At 42.3% G+C, this 22015-nt stretch overlaps 2 protein-coding genes across 4 annotated transcripts in view; both read right to left on the bottom strand.

The window, feature by feature from the left end:
* The window catches only part of DPY19L1 (dpy-19 like C-mannosyltransferase 1), a 46710-nt gene extending 41211 nt beyond the window's left edge, over nucleotides 1–5499 (bottom strand). The window contains exons 1-2 of the mRNA XM_074575462.1: nucleotides 5054–5499; nucleotides 3984–4052 (exon numbers count right to left, since the gene is read on the bottom strand). Coding sequence (XP_074431563.1) covers nucleotides 3984–4052; nucleotides 5054–5354 — 370 coding nt within the window. The 5' untranslated portion in view covers nucleotides 5355–5499. The remainder of the gene's footprint in view (nucleotides 1–3983; nucleotides 4053–5053) is intronic.
* Nucleotides 5500–7838: 2339 nt separating this feature from the next.
* The window catches only part of TBX20 (T-box transcription factor 20), a 60005-nt gene continuing 45828 nt past the window's right edge, over nucleotides 7839–22015 (bottom strand). For 2 of the 3 annotated variants that reach the window (XM_074575460.1, XM_074575459.1), the window contains one exon: nucleotides 7858–9630. Coding sequence is in view for 1 of the 3 variants with exons in the window: in XM_074575459.1 (XP_074431560.1) it covers nucleotides 9500–9630 (131 nt within the window). In the remaining 2 variants the exon portion in view is untranslated. Of the gene's footprint in view, nucleotides 9631–22015 lie in introns of all 3 variants that reach the window. The other variant, XM_074575455.1, reaches the window with a different exon arrangement.

The following is a 22015-nucleotide window of genomic DNA, read 5'->3' as shown; positions in this document are numbered from 1 at the left end:
TTCAGAGACTATCTATCTGCACTGTTGTCGCATAGGTACAGAACAAGGGAGATAATCTGAGGGACAAAGGGAGAAGACAAATGATGATAAAGCAGTGGGTAAACAGTCTAGGTATCCAACTTTTTGAGCATGACAAGATCCACAGGGCACAGAAGCCACTCCATTTTACTTGGGCAGCATTCAAAACATACCCAGAGCTCACCATGGAAGCAAAGCCAGCACGAGTGAGGCATAAAGGGTAGGCATTTAGAGGGACCATGGTGCTCTTTCTAGACTGAAGGTGTCTTGGTTGCCCTCTAGGCACACAGCAGCTCTCTGCCATGGTTAATGTAGAGTCCTCTTATTCACATAGGCTATACAGAGCAGAGAGAAAGTGGAGAGGACGAGCCCCTTCCCTGCTCACACCCAGCTGGAGCCAGGAAGGTGCTCAGCACCGTGTCCCTCTCCAGGGTGCTGATCCACACACACCTCCCACACCCCACGGGCACAGCCCTCGCCTCCGTGACAACCCAAAATGGGTCAAGTTGCTAGCACATTGGTAAGACATACATTAAATGCCTGCCCACTGATGCAGAACAGAGTTGGAGAGTTAGTGAATGTGCATGTGCTCGGACTGTATGTGTACGGTAGTCCGTTTCTGGAAAGCCGCAGGGACAAGAGAAAGACAGACACCTTTGCAAAACCACCAAATGTACGTGGAACAGAAATGGACTGAATGTACACTTCATGCCCTAGTACATATTCCCAAATGACATGGTCCTCCAAAACAGGGCCTGGAACTACTGCTGCTGCTGGCAGTACTTGTTATCATTGCCACCATAATGCTGCTAGTGGCAGTACTTGTTATCATCGTCACCACGGGTGATGCAACAAACTACATTTATGAACTTCAGTTTTAATATTGAAGTTTTGTATACAATGATGTGTGAGGTGAAACTGAGTAAGACGGAGGGGAAAAGAAAAAAAGAAAAAAAAAAGAATTACCTAAGGGGAAAATATTTCTAAACTACCTGCCTGTACAATTTAACATTTACCTCAAGTTACATACTTCACATAGTAGTCGAGGTTGTACAATACGACACTGAAACTTCCTTAAGAAAAAGTGGAGTTTTTCAGCTCCACTTCAGTCACTGAAGTAGTTTTCTCACAGAGAAGCCTGGATTTCAGTCAGAAAATTAATACCACAAGCTTTCATTTAAAACTTTACATTTTTACATATACTTTCTACGAAAAAAAAAAATACCTAAGGATTACTCAGTATAGTTCACATTAAGTGGAAATTAATGTCTTAGGAAAGTCTCAGGAGCTACAGAGGTGGGTGTTTTTTTTTTTTATACCAAGGACATTTACATTAATTCTCATGGAGAGCTGCAAATTCCTTTTTCAGAAAAGCAGATCTGGATACAATATGGAATTCCAGGTAAGCACGTTAGCTGTATCAGCAACATAGCAAACCATACTCCATAAACAAACACATTTTGCAGTAATTGTATGAAAAGAAACAGAGCAGTCCATGCCTTTATTAGTTACTACTTATTGTGTCTCACATTTGCACAAGAAATTACTTCGTTCCTCAGCAACATTTCTCAGATTCCCAATTAGATGCTGAAATACATTTACATGCACACACACTCCAACTATAAAAAACATATCAGCTTTGAGACAGATTACACGTTAGGTAAGAACATACAGTAAAGTTAAAGCAAATGCACATAAGCTACCAATACTGTTCAAATTCACAGGGTTTCAAATAAGCAGTGTTTTACTGTTGCAAGTAATTTATCTATTAATATGGAAATTACATTTCAGATTCAAACATACCACTTATTTCATAGAGAAAACAACATATTCAAATCTGATTCTTACCTTCAGTAAATGCTTTATTTAAAGTCAATGCATTAAGTGTAAATACATTCATAGCTATTTTGGAGAATTTCGTATATACATTTTTATAAAACTTCACAATATCACTCTATTGTCTTTTATAATAGACCTTTTATAATCACACAGCAATTCATGTAATTACTCACATTTCAAGAGACAATGCACTTAATTCATAGACTTACACTATGAGTCCAAATCGACGTTTTTCAACAGACAGCATTCAGACTTACATTAAGCTAGTTTCTGCTGGAAAACATGCAGATCAGCTCTCTTAAATTACCCTCCTTTGATGCCATTAATGTCATTACTGGGGAGGGAATGAAGGAGGACAAAAGAGCACTACTAGAGTCCTATTGCTACAAAGACTTACACAGCTTCTACGTACTTGAACTTGCAGGTGCCGTTTTCTCACACAACCTGAGAACCCCCAAAAGCAAAGCACGTGATCGGATTTTTGCAGACTAAGGCTATTATGTAAAGTCTGATAGTTTATTCTTCAGATTTCCTATTTTTGCCTACGTTCTTTTCCAAGAAAAGCAGTACGAGTGGCTTATAAAAAGCATTCTAATTCTGGAAATTAAATACTGCAGAATAAAGCCATAATATACAGAACTCAAGAGAACAACAAATGCTGAGATAATGTAATGCAACAGGATGTGAAACGTACTAGAAACTGATTAATACTTTGCAAGTATCCCTGAAGTGACTAGGTAGGAATACAGCAGAACTGGGAACAAGGAGGAATGTGCAAGCATTGACTACTTCTGCAGCTTAGTCAAGATGTTTCATCGTGAGATTCTGTGCAATCTAGAAAGGATGTCTTCAAGAATAAGGCCTCAAATCAACGGTCATTTAAAAAAAACCAAACAAAACACAACATAATAGGGCAAAGTGTTGTATAAGAATGTCCTTGAAAATTTAACAACTTCATTGCTGCACATCAATTGGAGATAAAAGGAAAAATCCACACCCTAAAACAAAGCTAGCTCCAACTGTGGGAGCCTCTGTTTTAAAAATCTGGACCTTAAAGCTGAAGTAACAAGAAAAATTCAAATGTCATTAAAATTGAACAAAACCCACTATTTCATATTTAGAATACATACGTTTTTTGCTACTGCGAATACTGTATGCTATTACATACTTTGCTATTAAGGGTTTACTCCTATTAAAAATGTAAATAGCTCCCTGATAATACGTTATCTGGGTTTCACAGCCAAATTCAAACTCCAGAAATTATAAAGCTCCCTACCTAATCTGCTCTCAAATTTCAATCAAATGAAAGCATTCTTCAATTCTGACCACCAGTTTAACATTTCTATGTCATTTAAGTAACTACTAGTCTAGGAAACGCTGAATAAACAGAGGTAAGCAAAGCAATTCAGGAACAGTTTATTCATCAATTACTTTGCAAGCTAAGGGTTGTTTCCCTGCTACTACTTTGCAATGTAATTCATCAAAGTGAAGAAACTCCCTTTGGCAACAAGGACTACTGGTGATGTGATTAATAGTACCAGCGGCTTTGGAATACCCTGACAGTCTTTTAATATAATACCTTTAAGAGTATATCTAATGGCACATCTGACAAATATGCTGTTGTTTAACAATTGTTAACCTTAGGAATGCACTTCTTATTTAATTTTGCAAATACTTTAGGTGCTTTTTCCAAGACTTTGGCCATTAGCCATTTTATTATTTACTCCAAAATATTCCCAAAGATATTAACAGCCCAATTTACATCCCCCTACAGTTGTATGTTCTTGCACACGTAATCCTTACAACACAAGTTGTTTTGATTACATGACTTAATAAGAGTTGCTTCTTTCCCCCGTACCCTAGAAATTAATGACTGGATAGGAGAGATCCATAAATATCTGCACAATTATTTTCCTACAAATGTTCTGATACCACACCAGCTGCTACAATAACAGCTTTGCAAAAGTTACGAGGTAGGAAGTTACTTACTCTCCCTTTTCAACACTAACTATGCCTTTTTGTTTTTCTGAGTTATAATTCCAAATATATTTTGATACAGTTTACAATTCCAGAGAAAGAAAGGTAAAAAGAACAGTGTTTTCCCGTGACATATTCCTTCTACTTACCCATAAGGAAAGTGAGCCATATCTTGCTATCAGCTTTTACGATGAAGGCCTTTCTGTCATCAACAAATACTGTCAAAAGAAAACAAATACCTTAAGCATCAATTAAGAACAGCTATTGTAAAAGGTAATCTGTTTGAACGCTGCAGCACTAGTTTTCCATATAAATCTCGACTAGACTTCAAAAACGCTGAAAGAAGTTTCATGCAGCAAGTTAGCAACTACACATAAAAGCTTTAAACATCGCAGATAGACCATTAAGGTGACTATACACATCACAAGGCTTTTAATTCCTGAAATAACTTTTACAAAATAACTTGTCAGAAGAGGATATCTACAGATATATGTCACTGAAAAATCTGCTCAAACAAGAGAGTCATCCTTTTAAAGAATAAGCAACCCTCCGTGTGTTCAGCAAAGCGTTATCAAGAAACAAACTGGTCATGCCGACACTTATAAGCTGAGCTCGTCAACGCGACTATAGACTGTTTCAACAAGAGTTAGTTACAGAAACACCATGTTTTCCCATTTCTCCCCCGAAGGACGCTAAAGTGGCAAAAAGCCCTTTCCCTTCCCCTCGCCCACGATATCAGTGTGGGTCTTGTCATTTTATTTTTTTTTTCTTTCTCTTTTAACCTCCTCCCGTCGTGACAGGCTGGAGAACGAGCTCGGGGAGAGCGGGAGAGCCACCAGCCGCCTGCCGTGCCCCGGCAGCGCCACACACAGCCCTCCCGCCTCCCTCCGGGGGACGCCGCCGGGCCACGGGGGTGCCCGCCGCCTCCCCTCCGCTCCCCGCCCGGGATCGCCTTCCCGAGGAAGGTACGGACGTCCCGGCGCTCCCCTTCCCCGGGAGGGAGGGAAAAGCGAAGGGAGCTTTTCCCGCCCTGCCGGGCAAGTCTACCGACAGCCGGAAAGAGGGGAGGGAGGAGAGACCGAGCCCCATCCCGCTTCCCCCGGGCGGAAGGGCTGCTCCCCCCACCCACTTCCCCAGCCGAGCAGGGGCAGAGGAAGCGGGCAGGATTTGGGGGAGCTCCGGAGGGCTAGCTCCCTCCCCTCACCACCCCCCACCTCACCTCGCAGTCGGTCTCTGCAGACGCGCAGGAGCCTCAGGGGCCCGCGGCCCAGCACGTCCCGCTCCCCCTCAGCCGCGGGCCCCTCCCTGCAGGGTCTCTGGGGGTCGCTCCGGGTTCCCCGCCGGCCGCCGCCGCCTCCCTTCCGCATGGCGCGGGCCCCGCCGGCGGGGACCTGCCTGCCGGGGGAGTGCGGCGGGCGCCCGCGGCCGCTCCCGGGGCTGGCGCCGGGCGACTGGTGCTGCTGTTGCCCGGGCTTGAGCGGCGGCGACTCTTTGTTCCTGCTTCGGGTCGGGACGACCATCTCCGCATAGTCCCCACCGGGGCCGGGGAAGGGAGGGGGGATGCCGCGCCGGAGAGGGGAAGCGAGACGGGGAGTGGGCGGTCCTCAGCCAGGAGGTTCCCCCACCCCCGGGGAAGGGCCCGGAGGCCTCGGGGCGGGGGAAGCGGAGGCAGAGACAGCGGGCTCGTAGGAACCGGGCGAGGAGGGGAAAGGGGCGCCCGGCCACTACTCCGCCGCCGCCGCCGCCGCCTGCTCCGCCCGGCTGGCCACGTGGGGGCGGGGGCGGGGCTCCCCGCCGGGGCGGGTAACGGCTCCTGCCGCACCGCCCCTCACGCACGCACCGCCCCGGCGGCGGCGGGGGGGCCGTTGCTGCCTCCCTCCACCCCCCCCCCCGCCGCCACCGGATTGCACGTGCTGCCCGCCCGCCTTCCCTGAGAGGAGGCGGGAGCGGGGCCGTTCCCGCTCGCCTCTTCCCCCGCCCCGGGAGGGACGGCAGGGCTTTGCCCCAGGCTGCCCGTGCCCCTGCGCCGCCGCCGCCCGCCTGCTCCCCTCCTCTCGTTGTTTCTCGCCGTGGCCTTTCTCCGGCCCGCTCCTAAGCCGTTTGGCTTTGTAAAGCGTCGTCTTCAGGCCCACCCCCCAAAAATCGATCTTTCTGGAGTGTCCTCCCTCTCAAATTCCCAGAATTTTAACTGCCAGAAGGTGTCCCAGGGCCACAGCAAACATTTCTTCCTCCTTATTTTGGAGTTTAGATGTGGGTTTGCCTCACGGTGCGCCAGTGGTGGGGCAACACCCGAGCGGCCTCTGCCACAGGCCTGCGAGCCGGCCAGGGCTGCTGGCCGGGCCCCAGGGCTCCCGGTGAGGCAAGGCCGCAACTTCACAGCTTTCTAGAGCAAGTCACTTTCAGCACCTGGCAGCAGCAATTACTGTGGCCCCTACGCTAATTAACGCTGGGATTACTTTTCTTTTAAGGGTGGTGAATGTGCAACACAGCTGTCAAACACATCCCAGCTACAGCAGAACTATCTTTCCTCCTCCTGCGCCCTTTTTTTGACCAGCACACAACAGTAGTCAGACAGTGACTCATCCGATAGGGATATATTAATATAATTACCACTTTTTGATAATGTTGATTAAATAAAGCAGAGTGTAACCTCTTCATTAACTGCAACATCTCCAAACGTATCCATTTCACTCTCTTCTCTCTGTCCCCTTGTTATTTCCCCCCACCCGGAAGTTCTTTCTTGACCGTATGTATTCCTTGCCTTCTAGGTGCTTTTCATCGCTGTCTTCAGGCTTTTCTTCGACCCTGTTCACTTTTCATTTCTCTCTGTATGTTTCTGCTCCTAAGGTCTGTATATGTTTGAGTTTTCATCTTTCCACTCGACTCTTCGCTTATTTTTCCTGGCCTTTTCACCTGTTTCCTCTGATGTAACAAGTATGGGGCTCTTTCTAAAATGTTTACAACTTCTGTTCTTTATTCATCTCCTTCTCCTCATTATTTTTATGAATGCTGTCCTGTGAAACACAAGGTTTGAGCCTTATGTGTCAAATACCATACTGAGATAGTATTTTAAAAATATGTTTAATAAATATGTAGTTGGCATATCGTTAGCACAGGAAGGTAATTTTGGTCCAGATTCAGCTACCAAGGTAACAGCCATATGAAAACAGGACGGCCTTTGCTGTCTTCTTTGTGGTAGGAGGAATGTTGTTACCACAAAAAGGGTATAAAGGTACAAGCTAGTACAGTCGGATAAAACAAACCAGTCTGTGGGACTGACAGAGTGTGTCCACAAGCGCTCTTGGCTCCACATTTTTTTGCTTGTTGAGGGAAAATTGTCCTTCTACCCCCATTTGTTTTGGGGAGATAATTGCAAAGGGCATTGATCTCAAAAAACAAGCAAGGAAAAAATAGTATTTTTAATTTTACCAGCTTATATAGTTATATAAAACAGCCAGTCTCCTAAGCACGCGGGCCCTTTTTCTAAAGTGAATTGCCTGTAGTAGTTAAATATTTCAAGAAACATTTATCTGTGGTAATAACTACATATAATATAGTATATAATGATATACTAAATATAAATGAAAGCATGAAAGGAACACCATTTGAATGTTTGAAGAGCCCATACTATTTTCCTACCTGCTTTCCAAGAGAAAAAGTTCCACAATCTGCCCTTTTTCATATTTGATTTTAATCGTGCAGCCTTGTCATAAATTTAGTAACTCAAGGAGTCTATTGTTGCTGGCTGAGTGATTGAAATGTACAGGCTCCAGATAGTTAAGTAGTTCTGTGTGTAACTGGCATAGAAAAAGAGTAATATGATATGTTCTGCTGATTTTTAACTCCTGAAACCTATTTTCAATTTTTGCCAAAAATCAATAGAGTCGTGGAGCACTTAGGAACTTGAAGGGTTGCGATTATTAAGGTTCAAATGACTGCTGTGGGATGGCTCAGCCATTACGATTAACTGGGCCTCCTCCAGCCTGCAGCAAATCAATTACTTTCAGGCTGTTTTCTTTTATTAAAACTCTTCAGACAATTTATTTCAAAAGATACGACCCACAGAACCGGATTACAAAGGCACATACTACGAAACTAAACAACTCTAATGAATTTAAAAATTATTATAAGATGCAAAGACAGAATATCACATTCTTAAACATAAAGGTGTCCATATTCAACTATGAATTGCTGAAGAAAACCGTTAACGCTACTTCAAAAGAGCTGCAGTAGAGCAGTACACCTCTAAAAATAAAATGACACTTGCTTCAATCTGTAGGAGATACAAGTAGTAAGAAACAAATCTTGGGGTTTTATCATCACAGGAGTTGCATATTTTTCCAGAAGTGCTTGTGTTTATTTCCAACATCGTGTTTCATACAGAGTAGCTCATTACTAATCCCGGATATCCCGGTGAAAGCAGTGATCCCAGTAAGCCAGCACATACCTTGCTGTTTATAACCAAAAATAAAAAGGGGAGGGAGGGGGAAATGTGATAACTCTGGAAGTAAATTTGATTTCTCTCAACTCTTGAGGGTGCTGAAGGACATATACTAGGCCATAGGGGAGATATCAGCTTAATCAGTTTATCCTAACCTCTTTTATCCAGGGACAGCAAAATCCGTAAGATGTTGCTGGACAGGTTTCTGCTGTCCCAGAACAAAGCCCACCATGGGCCATGACATTCATGTTTCTGCTAAGTTTTCCCTATCTCTCTGACAACACTTTTTCTGCGGTCACTGGACTGTCTCTTTGTATTTCCAAGTTACTCTGCCTGATATCAGCAACCTCAGGATGCTGAGTTGGATGGTGGTTGTGACACACTGTCAAGGGAGATAACTCATAGTCCTCAGGTATCACGCCCTGTAAGTAAAACACATTGCCTTGGCGGTTCCTGTATATTCTCTAGCAGTATTCATTCCTCAGGACACTAGCCATGCATACCTTGTCACCAAATAGTCCAGGTCTTGCTTTCTTTTCCTCCACTCATTCTCATCTTCTGTATTCTTTCTTGCCACCGGTTCTCTTACTCTTCCTCTTGCCTCAAGTGAGATCTTCACTTTGCAGTTTATTACAAATACCAACCCCCTTTTCTCTCCCAAGTCGATCTGAATAAGAGTGCCTGTAGAGTATTCCCTTTTGATATCTATCATGATGTTTTTTGTACTGCTCTGCTTTGTTCCAGTGGCACTGCCTCAGAGCATATTCTGCAGATTTTATGGCGAGGCTGCCGTTGCCACCTACCACAGGGCTTTGCTTCTGCGAAGTTTGTGTTGATCCCCCACACTTTCACACATTCAGCAGCAGACTTAATAATAGCAGGACTGCACTGCAGCAAGTTAGGGAACTTCAGGCTCTCTTTCCTTGTTTATTTAATCCGAGGTTAGCATGCAATCAAGGCATAATCTGGAAAGCATGCCTTTTCAGCAAGTGATTGTGTGGCTGCTGCCCAGTTAGATGTACTCAACCTAGCATTAAATTAGCCATTTTGTGTGCTGACAGCAACATAGCTGCAGCAAAGGGGAGCTCAGAGCCTCAGGTATCTAGTCAGGCAGTTAGAGCATTCTGAGCTCCATACCATATGGCCGTATCTGATTTAACTCATTATTAATCCTACTTGAGCTTCAGTCACAGAGCAGACAAAGTCTTACCTAAGGAAAAAACTTTATGAGAACAGAAAGAGTTGGGACCTCTTCTTGTGACTACCAGGCTGAATAGAAGTGCAGGAGGCTAAGGAGTCTCTTAGGGCAGAAGTAAAGCAGCAGGATTGCCTTTGGAGTTTGTACGTGGAGGAATCTGCCAAGAAAAAACAGCAGAATATAGAGGGAAACAAGTTATAGTGTGTACCTTGTTCTATTTAACAGCTCTGTGGGGCCAGTTCTCTTTCTGCAGGGTACTAATGTCTCCCCTTGAGTTAACTCCTTTAAACACGCATTGCCTGTATCCTGAAGAGGGAAAAATATACTCCTGGTGAGTAAGTAATATAGGAGTCTGATCTCTACTTGCGCATCTCTGTTCACATCTATCTTCTCTCACTTTTAAAATTGCAGTTGCATTTAACTATATATATATATGTAACTATATGTAACTGGAGCAATTGTACTTGCATTTTACCTATATATATATAAAAAACTATACAGAACTGGAACATCTATGTCTGTATGGCTAACTTCTCATACAAGCAAAAGCTTGTTTCTACTAGAAACAAATGAGAACAATTTACCCAGCTTGCCTACCCTGGCAACAACAACAACAACAAAAAAAATCACATTTTTAGAATGAGTGGTCCTGAAGACCCTTCTTTCTTTGACACAGAAATTACCTCCTTCATTTCTATAAAGATGATTGTAAGTCTCAAACTGCCTGCTGCCAGAATAACACTGAAGAACATTAGTGACTCAGAAAACCCAATTATTCTCTACCAGACTGTTTCTGATTTCTTGGCTTTCAGTTTCCAGTACCATTTTCATTCTCCCCTTAAATGCTCCCCTGCAGCTCTGGGGGGAAAAAAACCAAAAGTTTAAAAAAAAAAAAAGGAACAAGAAATAAAATGAATATCAGGAAAAAAAAAATCAAGCTACACTGGTAAGCTCATAGTTCTAACACATCTTCAGTTACCCTTCCTTCCTTGTGGCAAACAGAATGATCACAGCAGCACAGACATCCACTTGCCCTGTTGAGCAGCTGATTTGGGAGATTTGCCACTGCCCCTTCTTATAGCTTGGAGTGTGATCATCTCCTCCCAACTGGGGCCTGGAATGTTTCTGTAATTCTTCACCATTCTGAGGACTTTTAACTCCTCTGCACGATATAATCTCCTTACAGCTTTCAAAATGAAGATCTCTTGCTGCACGCTCCACATTCTCACTGCGTGGCATTTGGCCCCAGCAAGTAGTCATGCTAATTTGGCATAGATGCCATGATTCACAGCCACAGCAACTGCATCTCATTAGGCTTCTATTTGGAGGCACAAATTACAGAGCAAGTTATCTGAGGACCACAGAACTCACTATTCCAAGCAGAAGTGATGGATCCTAACCTGATTTACCGGCCACCATGGTTTTGCTTCATTTTTTGCAGAGTCAGTGTTTATCTGGTGTGTCTCTAAGTAGCCGCTGCCAAAAGATGCATCAGAGAAGACGGAGGAAACAGCTTGCAGTGACAAGCAGGAGCTAAGTGACAACAACAGAACAGATTCACATGAAGATGGGCTGAGCTATTACTATATTTTGTGGCAGATGTCCTTTATGTGAGATTGAGAAAATGTACACCATTTATAGTGGAAATACAGGAAGGCCAGCAATGGACTTCGAACAGAGACATGAGAAAAGCAATGGTCTGGAAGTGTTCACAAAATAGCTTTTCAGTTAACAACTGGCAGAGCAGCCAGATGTGAGAAACAGTAGGGCTCCTGAAATATGTTGCCATATCAAAGTCAGTAAACCTACACTGCTGGAGATTTACTGGCAGATCTACTTTGGCAAGAGAGTGAGAGAAGCTTGTGGACCACTGTGAAATACTTACAGACAGCTGTATCAGAAACAGCGGCAGGGCCTAAGTTTGCCTGTTCAGATGTTAGCAAATTTATTTCTGTTTCACCCTTCGCTTACCCTGATATTCATTTCAGTATATCTCTTACTGGCCTGGTTAATGAAGGTAGAGAAAGAGGCAGATTAATTACCCACAGACAGTGATAGAAAGTGCCTTTGGCATACTAAGCAAAATGGAAGACCAGACTGAAGGCAAGATGGTCCTATACACCAAACACCCCTTAAAGGGCAAACAAAGCCATGACTCGGGAATATTTTTTGTCCTGTATATGACTGAGCAAATGTGAATTCTTTGTGACAAACTGAAGTGACTAACATGGTCACCTGGAGGGCTGCAGGACATCCTTTCTTAGTAAGTCTGGTCTTTTTGCCAGAGACCTTATCAAGAGGGGAAAAAACGACGTTGAGGCTACAAACCCTTTAATTTCTAGCCATGCAAAACTAAAAATGTAATACAAATTTTACACACAAAAATTTTGAAAATCCCATATGGAGTCCTTGTTGGTGACTGGCAGCAGCAGTTTATGTCTTCCTCAGCTCCTTCCTCACCTTTTCAACTTTTTGATAATCTGTCTCAAACCGCAATCCTGACTATTTGTGTGCTTTCATTATACATTCTGAGACCTTACTAACAAAAGCACCCAAAACAGGCTTTTAAGACTGTGTTCCGAAAACATTAAGATGTGCCACAGTGTCAAACAACTTGATGGAATTCATCCCTTTCTTTCAATTTCCCACGTGGAAATAGAATTCATTTGTAGGCATCGTGGCTTTACACTACCTATCAGTCTGCCCCCCCCTTACTTTTTCACATCACCACACCACTCTCTTGAACTACTGTGAAACAAGCAGTGCTCCCTTTCAGCTGGAATAAAACATTTGCCAGTGTCCTGTCAGCTGTGCTGACAAATACGTAGCTATGGCCCGGTGTGGAGCTTATTTTTGAGGTCACAGTGCCCTCTACTGTCTAAGGCGTCCTCTTTACTTCTGCATCGTCTAGGTTAAAAAAACAGTATGCCAAGTGTTTATATATGCTCAGTAAAAAACATATTTTTTTTTCCTTCGCAGAATTAACACATTCATTTCTGTTTCAAGATACATTTTCTAGACTAGCAGGCCAAATCTGGGTTGTTAGACTGGACAGAAAACAGGTTGGCCAGGGCATAGTCATTTCTTGCTGACTCTAAGGCTGCTTTGTCAAAGTCCCTGTTAATTTAAATTAAACCACTGATCTATGCAGAGCTTGAATCACACCTGACTTGTAAATGTTGAGTAATTCCACATAAGGAAGCTCTCTGACATACATGCAAAGTAAGAACAACCAGGCCTGTGCTTCAAGTACAAATTGTAAATACATCTGCCACAGATTTGTATTGGGAATCACTCCAACTCTGCAGATACAAATCACCTATTACACATGGAGGCGTTCTTTACAAACTCCTCTCCTGTTTGTGTTTACCTTCACCATCTCTCTTCATGAGTGATGTGGGGTACTGCAGGTGTTTTCACTCCCCTGTGAGTGTCCCCTGGAGCACCACAGACTGTCCTGCAAGTGAGCCTGGGACGATCCCTGCCCTCCCATATCTCACAAAGGAACCACAGACCCCTTGGGACACTCCCCCTCTCACCCCAAAGCCCCATTTACCTTCACACAAGACATGGGCTGCTCTGCCCAGCCTGTCCCTACCATTAGAAAATCCTACTAGCTTTTGATTTTAGCAAAGAGAATTCACTTCAAAAGAAGCATCTATAGCCAACAAAAATCCCTAGCCTGGCCCACTTCGTAAGAAGCATGCAACAGGTAGCACTGAAGAGGGTGGCAGGGTCTGTGTGGGAACCCTTTTTTTTTTTTAAAATATAGTGTTTCTTTCATATTCAGAAGGTTTTTTAGCTTGAAAGAGCAACTCATTATGCTCAGAGAGCAGCAGCTGGCTTATTGTTTCACAAAGCAGGTGCAACCACTCCAGCTCTTCAAGGTTCTACAACTTGTTTCCCGGTAGGGCATCTTGTAGCATGATTCCCCATAGCGTGACACGTGGGAGTTCAGAGGATTTTCCTTCCAGAGCAATTACATTGATGGTATGTATCAATGTATATATTGATGATGGACTGAAGCCTGAATATAGTACAGCATTCATTTTCCCATCTTAGTCTGATAGCAAAATGAGGAGAGTTCACTAAGCAATGCACTTTCAAGTATACACGTACTCATACATACGTGTGTGTGTTTACATGCATATATATATAAAAAATATCTATAAAATACTAAAAAAGCGATCAGTACTGCTTGCTATGGAAGGCATATTTCAAATGTAGCAGACTTTTTTTTCATGCAACTGCCACATCATAAAGTCACAGGCACTTAATTTCATTGATACTGAGTAGAGCTGAGGCTCCAGAATGAGCCCCGGGGCTGCACTGCAACGGAACTGTGTCACACTTGTAATCCTGGGTTTCTCTGAAGAAATACTTCACAGGAAGGATGCTTTTAAAATTATCACTTAATGGAAGGAGAAAAGGATGTCAGCGCAGAACAGTATGTTGGATGGGGTGAATATTTAGTGCTGTTTTCACGTGCAAGGACACACTGTTGGGATCACTCAGGGGAGCAGAGAAATGCAGAATGACTATCAGAAAAAGGTGATAAAGTCTTAAAAGACGTTTTCTCTTTAGAAAGGTTTACTTTTTCCCATCTGCTGAGGCAATACATACAAAAATTCTACCCACTTTTCAAAAAGAAAGAGCTTCATAGCCCACTAAGAACTCACAAACTACCTGTACCAGGTTTAAAGTAACTTCACATTTACATGCCGTGTGCATATGCAGAAGTGCATTTTGCAAGCAGCGTGGAACCTCCACATTTTAGCTGTCATTATAAGCCTTATTGCTGGCATTGTTAGAAAAGTTGCAGAGGAAAGAATGCAAAATAAATGATGACTGTCTTACTTTACACTGATAAAAAAGAATCTCTTACATTATAGTGAAATCAGTCAACATTGTTGCACAGCTATGGAAAAACAAAATGCTACACTGGAGTATGTGAAAAGGAGTTTCATATCTCACTTATGAAGTCATCTATTGACTCCAGTTAGTACTGGTGAGATCTCGGTTACAGGAATGTGTCCAATACTGAGCATTGCACTTCAGGAAAGATGTGGACCCACTGAAGGGTAGGGATTTTTTCTAATCTCCTTTATCCCTTACTGTCATTCTTATTTTACATCAGCCATGGTAGTTTTTCCCCCATCAAACACATACACACAGCAGAAAAAAACCCTTGAAGTCTGCACAAGGAGGATGTAAAAAATAGCCTGGAGAAGAGTAATCAGAGGCGATGTAATATCAGTTTTCAAATAGGCAAAAGGCTGCTAAAAGAAGAGACAGAAGCACTGGATGAGGAGTGAAGGGCTAAAATTACAGTCTGGGTCAGGATAGACATTGTGGCCAATTTCTAAGGAAAGAATAGTTAAGCACGGGACTCTTTAAAGGACCTGTGCAATCTCCATTGTTGGAGGTTCTTAAAAGCAAATAAGATAAACATCTTTCAGAGGTGGTTTAATTATAAACTGATCTTGGCTTGAGCCAAGGAGATGATCTCTGAAGATCCCTTCCTGCCCTACTTTTTATTATTATATGCTGACTAATCCCTCAATGAGTCTTTATGAAAAAAATTTCATCCCGAGTATCCCCTGACCCAGCTGTGAGCTAGAGACCACCCAGCTCCTAATATACCCAGGAAAATGCTACTTTTACCCTGAGCTGCCCTTCAATGGTTGTTTATCACAAAGGTTCTGTGCAACTCAGAGATTATCAGTCCTCTACAATAAAATACGTCAGTGCCCTCAAATTTTGCTAACACATGAAGAAAAACAAGAGAAGAAAAAGAACTCTGGAAGCAGAAGAGCAGGACCAAACCTGTAATGTTTTCTTGGGCCTTTGTTTTGAGGTTGGGGGAGCAGGAGAAGAAAGGGGAAACACTGAAAACTAGCTTGGGTCTTAAAGAGATGCTTGAGTTTCACTAACGGGTCTGCCACAGATCTACTTTGTAAGTACAGTGGATGATCTAAAATGAGGTGATAACAAGGAAGGACGGGAGTTGTGACAATAATTGATCAGTATCGTTGAGAATAGGGACTGCATATGTGGAACAAGAGTGGAGAGGAGCAGGCAATAAATGAGGAAGAAAATGAAAGGTCAGAGGACAAAGAAGGAAAGAGGGAGGAAAAGTCATGTTGGAAAATAACCTTAAGTGTGCAAGTGCAATAGAGGCCTAATTCAAACAAAGATTATGCTGTTTTCAGTGTTTCATATGTTTTAAAGGAGTACTATGGGTAGAAAGGAAATACCTAAAGCTGGAGAGAATCCTGGTCCTAGAACCTGGATCCCCTGGCTTGCTGCTTATAGTAGGTCAGAAGCTCTGAGGTCTCCCATTTCTGAAGCAATGCATAAAAGCTCAGTCAGTCATAGTTAAATTTTTCATGTAATTCAAGAGATTGAGAAGGCATCCTTGTGTGTACATTCTCTACCGCAGGATATAATAAATGTTGCTTTCTCATGGAATGATATCCACTCTATTGCCCACATTCAAGAATGGGTCTGTCTGTCTCTTGTGTAATGGATTTTTGCTGCCGTCCTCTCTTGTACAGATTCTGGAGGTCTCTTCCTCCTCAAGGCTTCCACAAATAAGTCCCAAAAGTCTTGTGGAGAGCTTGCTTCTTGTCCTTCTTCCTCACTGTCACCACTATCTGAAAAATGAGCACTGCACCCCTTGTGCTTTGAAGAAAAAGAAATCTAAAGGCGGCAAAGGAGTTCACACTGACGAACACCTTACAAGAAGTAAGATTACAACTGCATCTTCAAGTTGTTATGACATTTCTCCTGTAGTAAGCTTTACCTCAATAAATTCTGTCAAGCTTCTGTCCTCTCTCTACTTTACTCTTCAAAGCTGCCTTATCTTTGTTTTACAGTCCCTGTGATTTTAGCACTAATGGAACTGGCATCATCTCTCCTTAGCCCTTCTGTGTCTGAAATGGTCCCAAAATATGGCTTGGAAGAGCAAGGACAAATTCAAACTCCACAACCAGTCAAGCACGTGTCTCTACTTCTCAGAGGTGGCAAGGCTATGGCAGACACATGCTCTGGACTTCAGCATTTCCCTTAGAAAGAGATTTATTCACACTTCACTAGGGAGTCCAGCTAAGACATCCTGATCCTACAGCAGAGACTGTATTACTATTTCTCTCATTGTGTCCACTTGAATATAGAATACAAAATCCTGAAGACTAGATATGAAAATAAGTCCTTAAGGTCATGATTTTTACTCCGTTACCTACAGAAATAAGTCTTTGTATACGCATATATGGGTTTGTCTAATTATACCAAATGATTCTTCACTACTTAGCCAATTTCAACTTAATTCAACAGTCACCCTTTACAATAGTAGGGTGTGTTTTTGTATCCGGATGGCTTCTATGTTAATAGCAATTGAGATCTATGCAAGCAATGGAAGGAAAAGAGGACAAAACATTGAGACCACTGCAAGAGAATAAATCACAAGGTCTCGTTACAGCTCCCTGTCATCTTGCTTTCTGAGACTCGACGTAAAGGTCTGCAAAAGTATGAAAATTATTGCCACAAAATAAAATACACGCAGCTCTATGCAAACATGCAATCTACATAGTTTTGCCCTGAGTAAGGTGTTAGGTGTGGCACACTTACCCGGTTCAGCAACAGCAAGTCCCGAACAACTATCCAGTTACTCAACTCTGGTGTGGAAAGAAAGCTTTAAGTGGGTGCAGACATCTGCTTTAAGCCTTGCAAGGCTTCCTGAGCATTATAAATTGGCTTTTGTGTAAATGAAAATCAGGCTGTGTATTTTCTGCCTGGGTATGGTGTTGAGTACATGTTCCAAAAGTATTTAAAAACAACTTCTTTGTTAAGATATGGACTGTTACACTTGCTTTGTCTACCGGGAAGAAGTTACAAGTAGTGCATGTGGATACAAGCTAATTATTTTCTCTTGTTCAAATAGCATTTATTACAGAAAACACTAATATTTGCTGAAAATAACAGAGTTAAATACGTATATATAACTCACCATCCATAATCCAAAAAGGCATTCCAGTTTACAACTGCCTGGATGCCGTCCAACCAGTAAGTAGAAAACAAACAAAACTAGAGATAAAAACAAACCAGAGAAATGGCTAATCAACTTAAGAAACATAAATAGATAGCTGATGCAGGCTAGCATCCTTTCAATGCAGACTGTAAGTTACATATTGTGTAGGAAAAAAAAAATGCATTTTGCTGCCTGAAAAAAATGCTTGAAGCAGTACTGTGAAATTTTGCAGTCGTGACAGAGTAGGTTCCTGAGGAAAGAACTGAAACAACACTGTTATTGCAGGGACTTCAGGTCGGAGGATGAAGGCCATCGGGAACAAGGGAATTTGGGGAATACCAGTAACGGCATCCAGGGCACGTGGAAAATTTTGGATACACCAGATCTTTTTCTCCTCCTCCTGATTTTTCCCTTTCCCTGATTACTCCCCCGCCTCCCTGTGCCTCCCCGAAGAGACCACACGCTGAGCCACCACCAGCCCACTGCCAGGGCAGCGGCTGCTGCTGGTGAGGGGCTGTGATGGCCCAGCAGAGTGGCGCTGGCCAGCAGGCTGCTGGTGGTGGTGGCCCAGCAGGTTGCCGCCGGCAGAGGGGGCAGAACGCCTGTGAAATACACCGCTGCAATCCCATGCTTGAAATGAGACACTTCTTTTCCAGGTGGCATTCTTTTTATAGTTGTATCACAGTACAGGAGGGCAAAGATCAGATGGTGTCCCAAAGACCATTATTTTTTAATTAGAAACAAAGGCAGGAATTGTTTCTGTGTCTACGTAGCTTAAGGTTAGGCTGAGTGTTAGGGAAATAATTAGGAAAAAAAAAAACGAAACTCACTGATGCCTGACAAGAAATTATGTAGGTGACTGCCCTCCACTTAATGCAGCACACTCCCTCCTCCCCTGCAGCAGCCTTCTCCGTGAGTTACTCCATGTGAAGTTTCTTGGTGGTGGCATCTGAGCTGGAAGCATTTCCCTGAGCTTTGAAGTTTGACGGCAAGGTTGTGCTGCGAGGGGACACCTGTGCCAACAGCTGTATGTGTGCACACATGGATGTCAGCATGAACATCAGGTAGGCAAAGCCTCCAACCACTGCAGCATTGCAAAGAAATGGGCTTGTAGCATGTGAGCTGTTGACCCCAGGCAGAGCATGCAAGAGGGAACCATGTCTCTACCTGTAAAAGGAAGCTGGTGGAAAAACACAGGGCTACAGCAGCCCAGCCATGTAGAACACCTCCATTCTCCAGCAGTCAGCACTCCACAATCATAGAATGGTTTGGGTTGGAAAGGACCTTAAAGATCACCTAGTTCCAACCCCCCTGCCACGGGCAGGGACATCTGCTAAACGAGGTTGCTCAAAGCCCCATCCAGCCTGGCCTTGAACACTTCCAGAGATGGGGCATCCACAACTTCTCTGGGCAACCTGTTCCAGTGCCTCACCACCCTCACAGTAAAGAATTTCTTCCTAATATCTAATCTAAATCTCCCCTCCTTCAGTTTGAAACCACTACCCCTCGTCCTATCACGACACTACCTGATAAAGAGTCCCTCCCCATCCTTTCTGTAGGCACCCTTTAGGTACTGAAAGGCTGCTATAAGGTCTCCCCAGAGCCTTCTCTTCTCCAGGCTGAACAACACAAGCTTGTGTGGCATACAGGGAAGCAGGGAAGGAGCAATGGCCCTCAAAGCACTCATCTTGCATCTGCAAAAAGGGTCTAAATCTATCACAGCATCCCAAGCTACAGAAGGGAGTGTGAAATTACATATTGTCTCAGCCTTTACGGTAGTCAGGACTGCAATTTTACGTTAGGATAGGGTTTTTTGTTGGGATTTTTTTTTGACATGTAACAATTAAAAAGTATGATGCAGTGGAGGGGTGTAATAATGTAGAGATTAGCTATTCAAATGAAGGCGTGTGACTTAGGAGCCCACATGGCCAAGAAGTTCAATGATAAGTGAATTTGTCAAGAGAAAGATCTGGTTCCTTGAAACTGAAATGAGTTTCTAATTCAGACCAAATGATTTTCAGCTGGAAATCAAAAGAGGAAACTATATCATAAGTAAAAAAAAAAAAATGTTATTTTGATTGGTGATAAAGTGTTTTAATATTTCAATTTGAAACTTATATAAATAAATAAGAATGGTAACTAACCCGAGGACACAGTCAAATATTTTCACTGAATACAACATTGCGCACTTACCCAAAATGCATCGTTCTTCTTTTAAATCAGCCCTTTATACTACTCCAAATTACAAATGTATTTTTGCATTTTCAATTCATTGTGAATTAATTTTCCCCTATTTTTCCAGTTCATCACCAAAAAACATCCACAAGCCTATTATTTCTAAGTAGAGCTGCATAAAGAGTGACAGTGAAAAGTCACTTTGCCATTGTTGTTTATTTTGGTTATGTAACTGGAATAAATTATGTTAGAAATAAATGTATTTGCTGGCATAGCAACAACAGCAAAAGTTATTCTGCTATTTCCAGTTCCAAATATTAAAAAAAAAAGTAATGACCTAACAAGAATCATAAAGTGTTTTAGATATTATTATCCTGAATTTTGGAGTAGATTTGTTTGACCTGTTCCCACTCCCCCCCTTTTGTTTTTTTTTAATGGAAGCTATGCTTCTAATGAAATTTTATTTCTTGTGGGCATGCTTTTAATAAACATAGTGAAACATTACAAAATTCACAACAAAATTACAAAAGAAAAGTCAGAGGGTCTCTTGCAGGGAAATATGGGTGCCCTAATAGTGAAATGAAATGTTTTGGTCTTAAAATTAGATTATGGGGATTGCAGCGATTCCACATTCAAATTTAAAATTAATCTTGTACCTTACAGCTTTACATCTGGATATCTGATACATGCGAGGTTGGGTGGAGCAAAGTAAAACAACTAGTTTACAACGTCTTGTAGATATAAATAAGGAAATACAGTAAAAATAGCAGAAACCACATTTGTGTTTCATGAACAAGCTCCTTGCCATGGTCCTTTCCATCATAGAGATACTTACAGAATCAGGTTTATGTGTGAACTTTATCATGTTTAAGAATCATTGCTTTCTTTACTAGCAAAAGTGCAGACCATCACGTAACATTTTTGCAAAGGTTTGCATTTTTTTTTAAACTTGTCATATCCTCACCAGCTTAAAATGCTTCTTCCAAGTGCTACTTTTCAAAGGGACTTCACATGGAAGAATCTATCTGAAGGCATTCATTAATTCAACATCAGTGAAGTGTGGAGCGAAACAAAAATGAAGTCATTGTTCGTTTTAAGATTATTTATGTCATATTCAATACTGGGGGAAATTTTTCAGAGTTCTGTTTCTTTTCTCAATTTTATTCCAACAGCTTGGTGCACTTATTAATTCTTATGGCTTTCATTATTTAAATGAAGATGATATACAGTTCTCCGTTTCCTTTTCTGGGGTCCTTTTCGTCTTCTCTGAATAATTTCTCCATCTGGATGCATACTCAGTCTTTGTCATGAATCATAGATAAAGCAGAAATCCATTATTGTCGTCCCATTTGTTGTCTTTGTGTGTTTGAATAACTGGTTTAGCCCCAGCCATGCAAGTTATTTGACGTGGACGTACTCCAGAGCCATAGCAGTAAATAGGGCATTAGCAGTGCTAACACAAAAATTAGGATAAGCATTCATTTTTCCTGTGTTTAGGCATGCTTATATGGGTGATTTTTAAGGTTTTCTTCAATCGGCATCTGGTATAGCTGAAACTTGGATGTATGATCTGGTTTTCCTTCAGGTTACCGGATAATGGAAACCTTCCTCCTAAGCTAGAGTTGTCTTTACCCATACTGCAGTTTTGTTTATGATCATATTGCACGTGTGACTCTTAGTAAAGCGTTCTTTTTTGTGGTTTGCAATTTCTCATGTGATTTTAGGTTTTGAAATGTCTCCCCTAGCCTCTTGTTATCATACAGTGCATAGTCAGTGCAAAGTTTTATGCTTGGCTCGTAGAGCAATTCATCTCAAAATTACATGTTATTTGCTTAATTTGGTATTTCTATTTACACTAACTCTAAATACCCACTTGGATCTTATGATCAGCTTCCAATTTATTTCTACTGTAGCGTCCAGACAGTTGCTATTTATGTCTTCCTAGTTTTTCCAGCGTGTTCATTCTGGTGAATCTCATCATGGCTGCATTGTAGATGATTGACATTTCCAGAATAATACAAGTGTTATAAAAACTTACGACTTAAAATATTTTTATGTGTGACAGAGACTTGGACATTGCAGATCTTAGTTTCTAGGCTCCTAGATCACTAGGGGAATCCACAGGCTTGAGTGGCTCTGGGTATAGGCTGACAAAGCACTTCCTCAACATTAAATAGTCTTTGTGTTGATAGGTTGGTGGACAGGGGGGACAGACCAGTCCCAAACCTGCCGCCTGCTTTGCTGTCTATACCAAAGCCCTGAAGAGCAAAATATATTGCCTTTACTGTGGGGCAACTTGAACGTGCAGGGCAGCAGTAGCTGCTCAGGAGCAAGGCTA

Source organism: Larus michahellis, chromosome 2 (assembly GCF_964199755.1).
Source record: "Larus michahellis chromosome 2, bLarMic1.1, whole genome shotgun sequence".
Lineage (NCBI taxonomy): Eukaryota > Metazoa > Chordata > Aves > Charadriiformes > Laridae > Larus > Larus michahellis.
The sequence above is the reverse complement of the archived record's forward strand: the minus strand, read 5'-3'. Positions and strand labels throughout refer to the sequence as shown.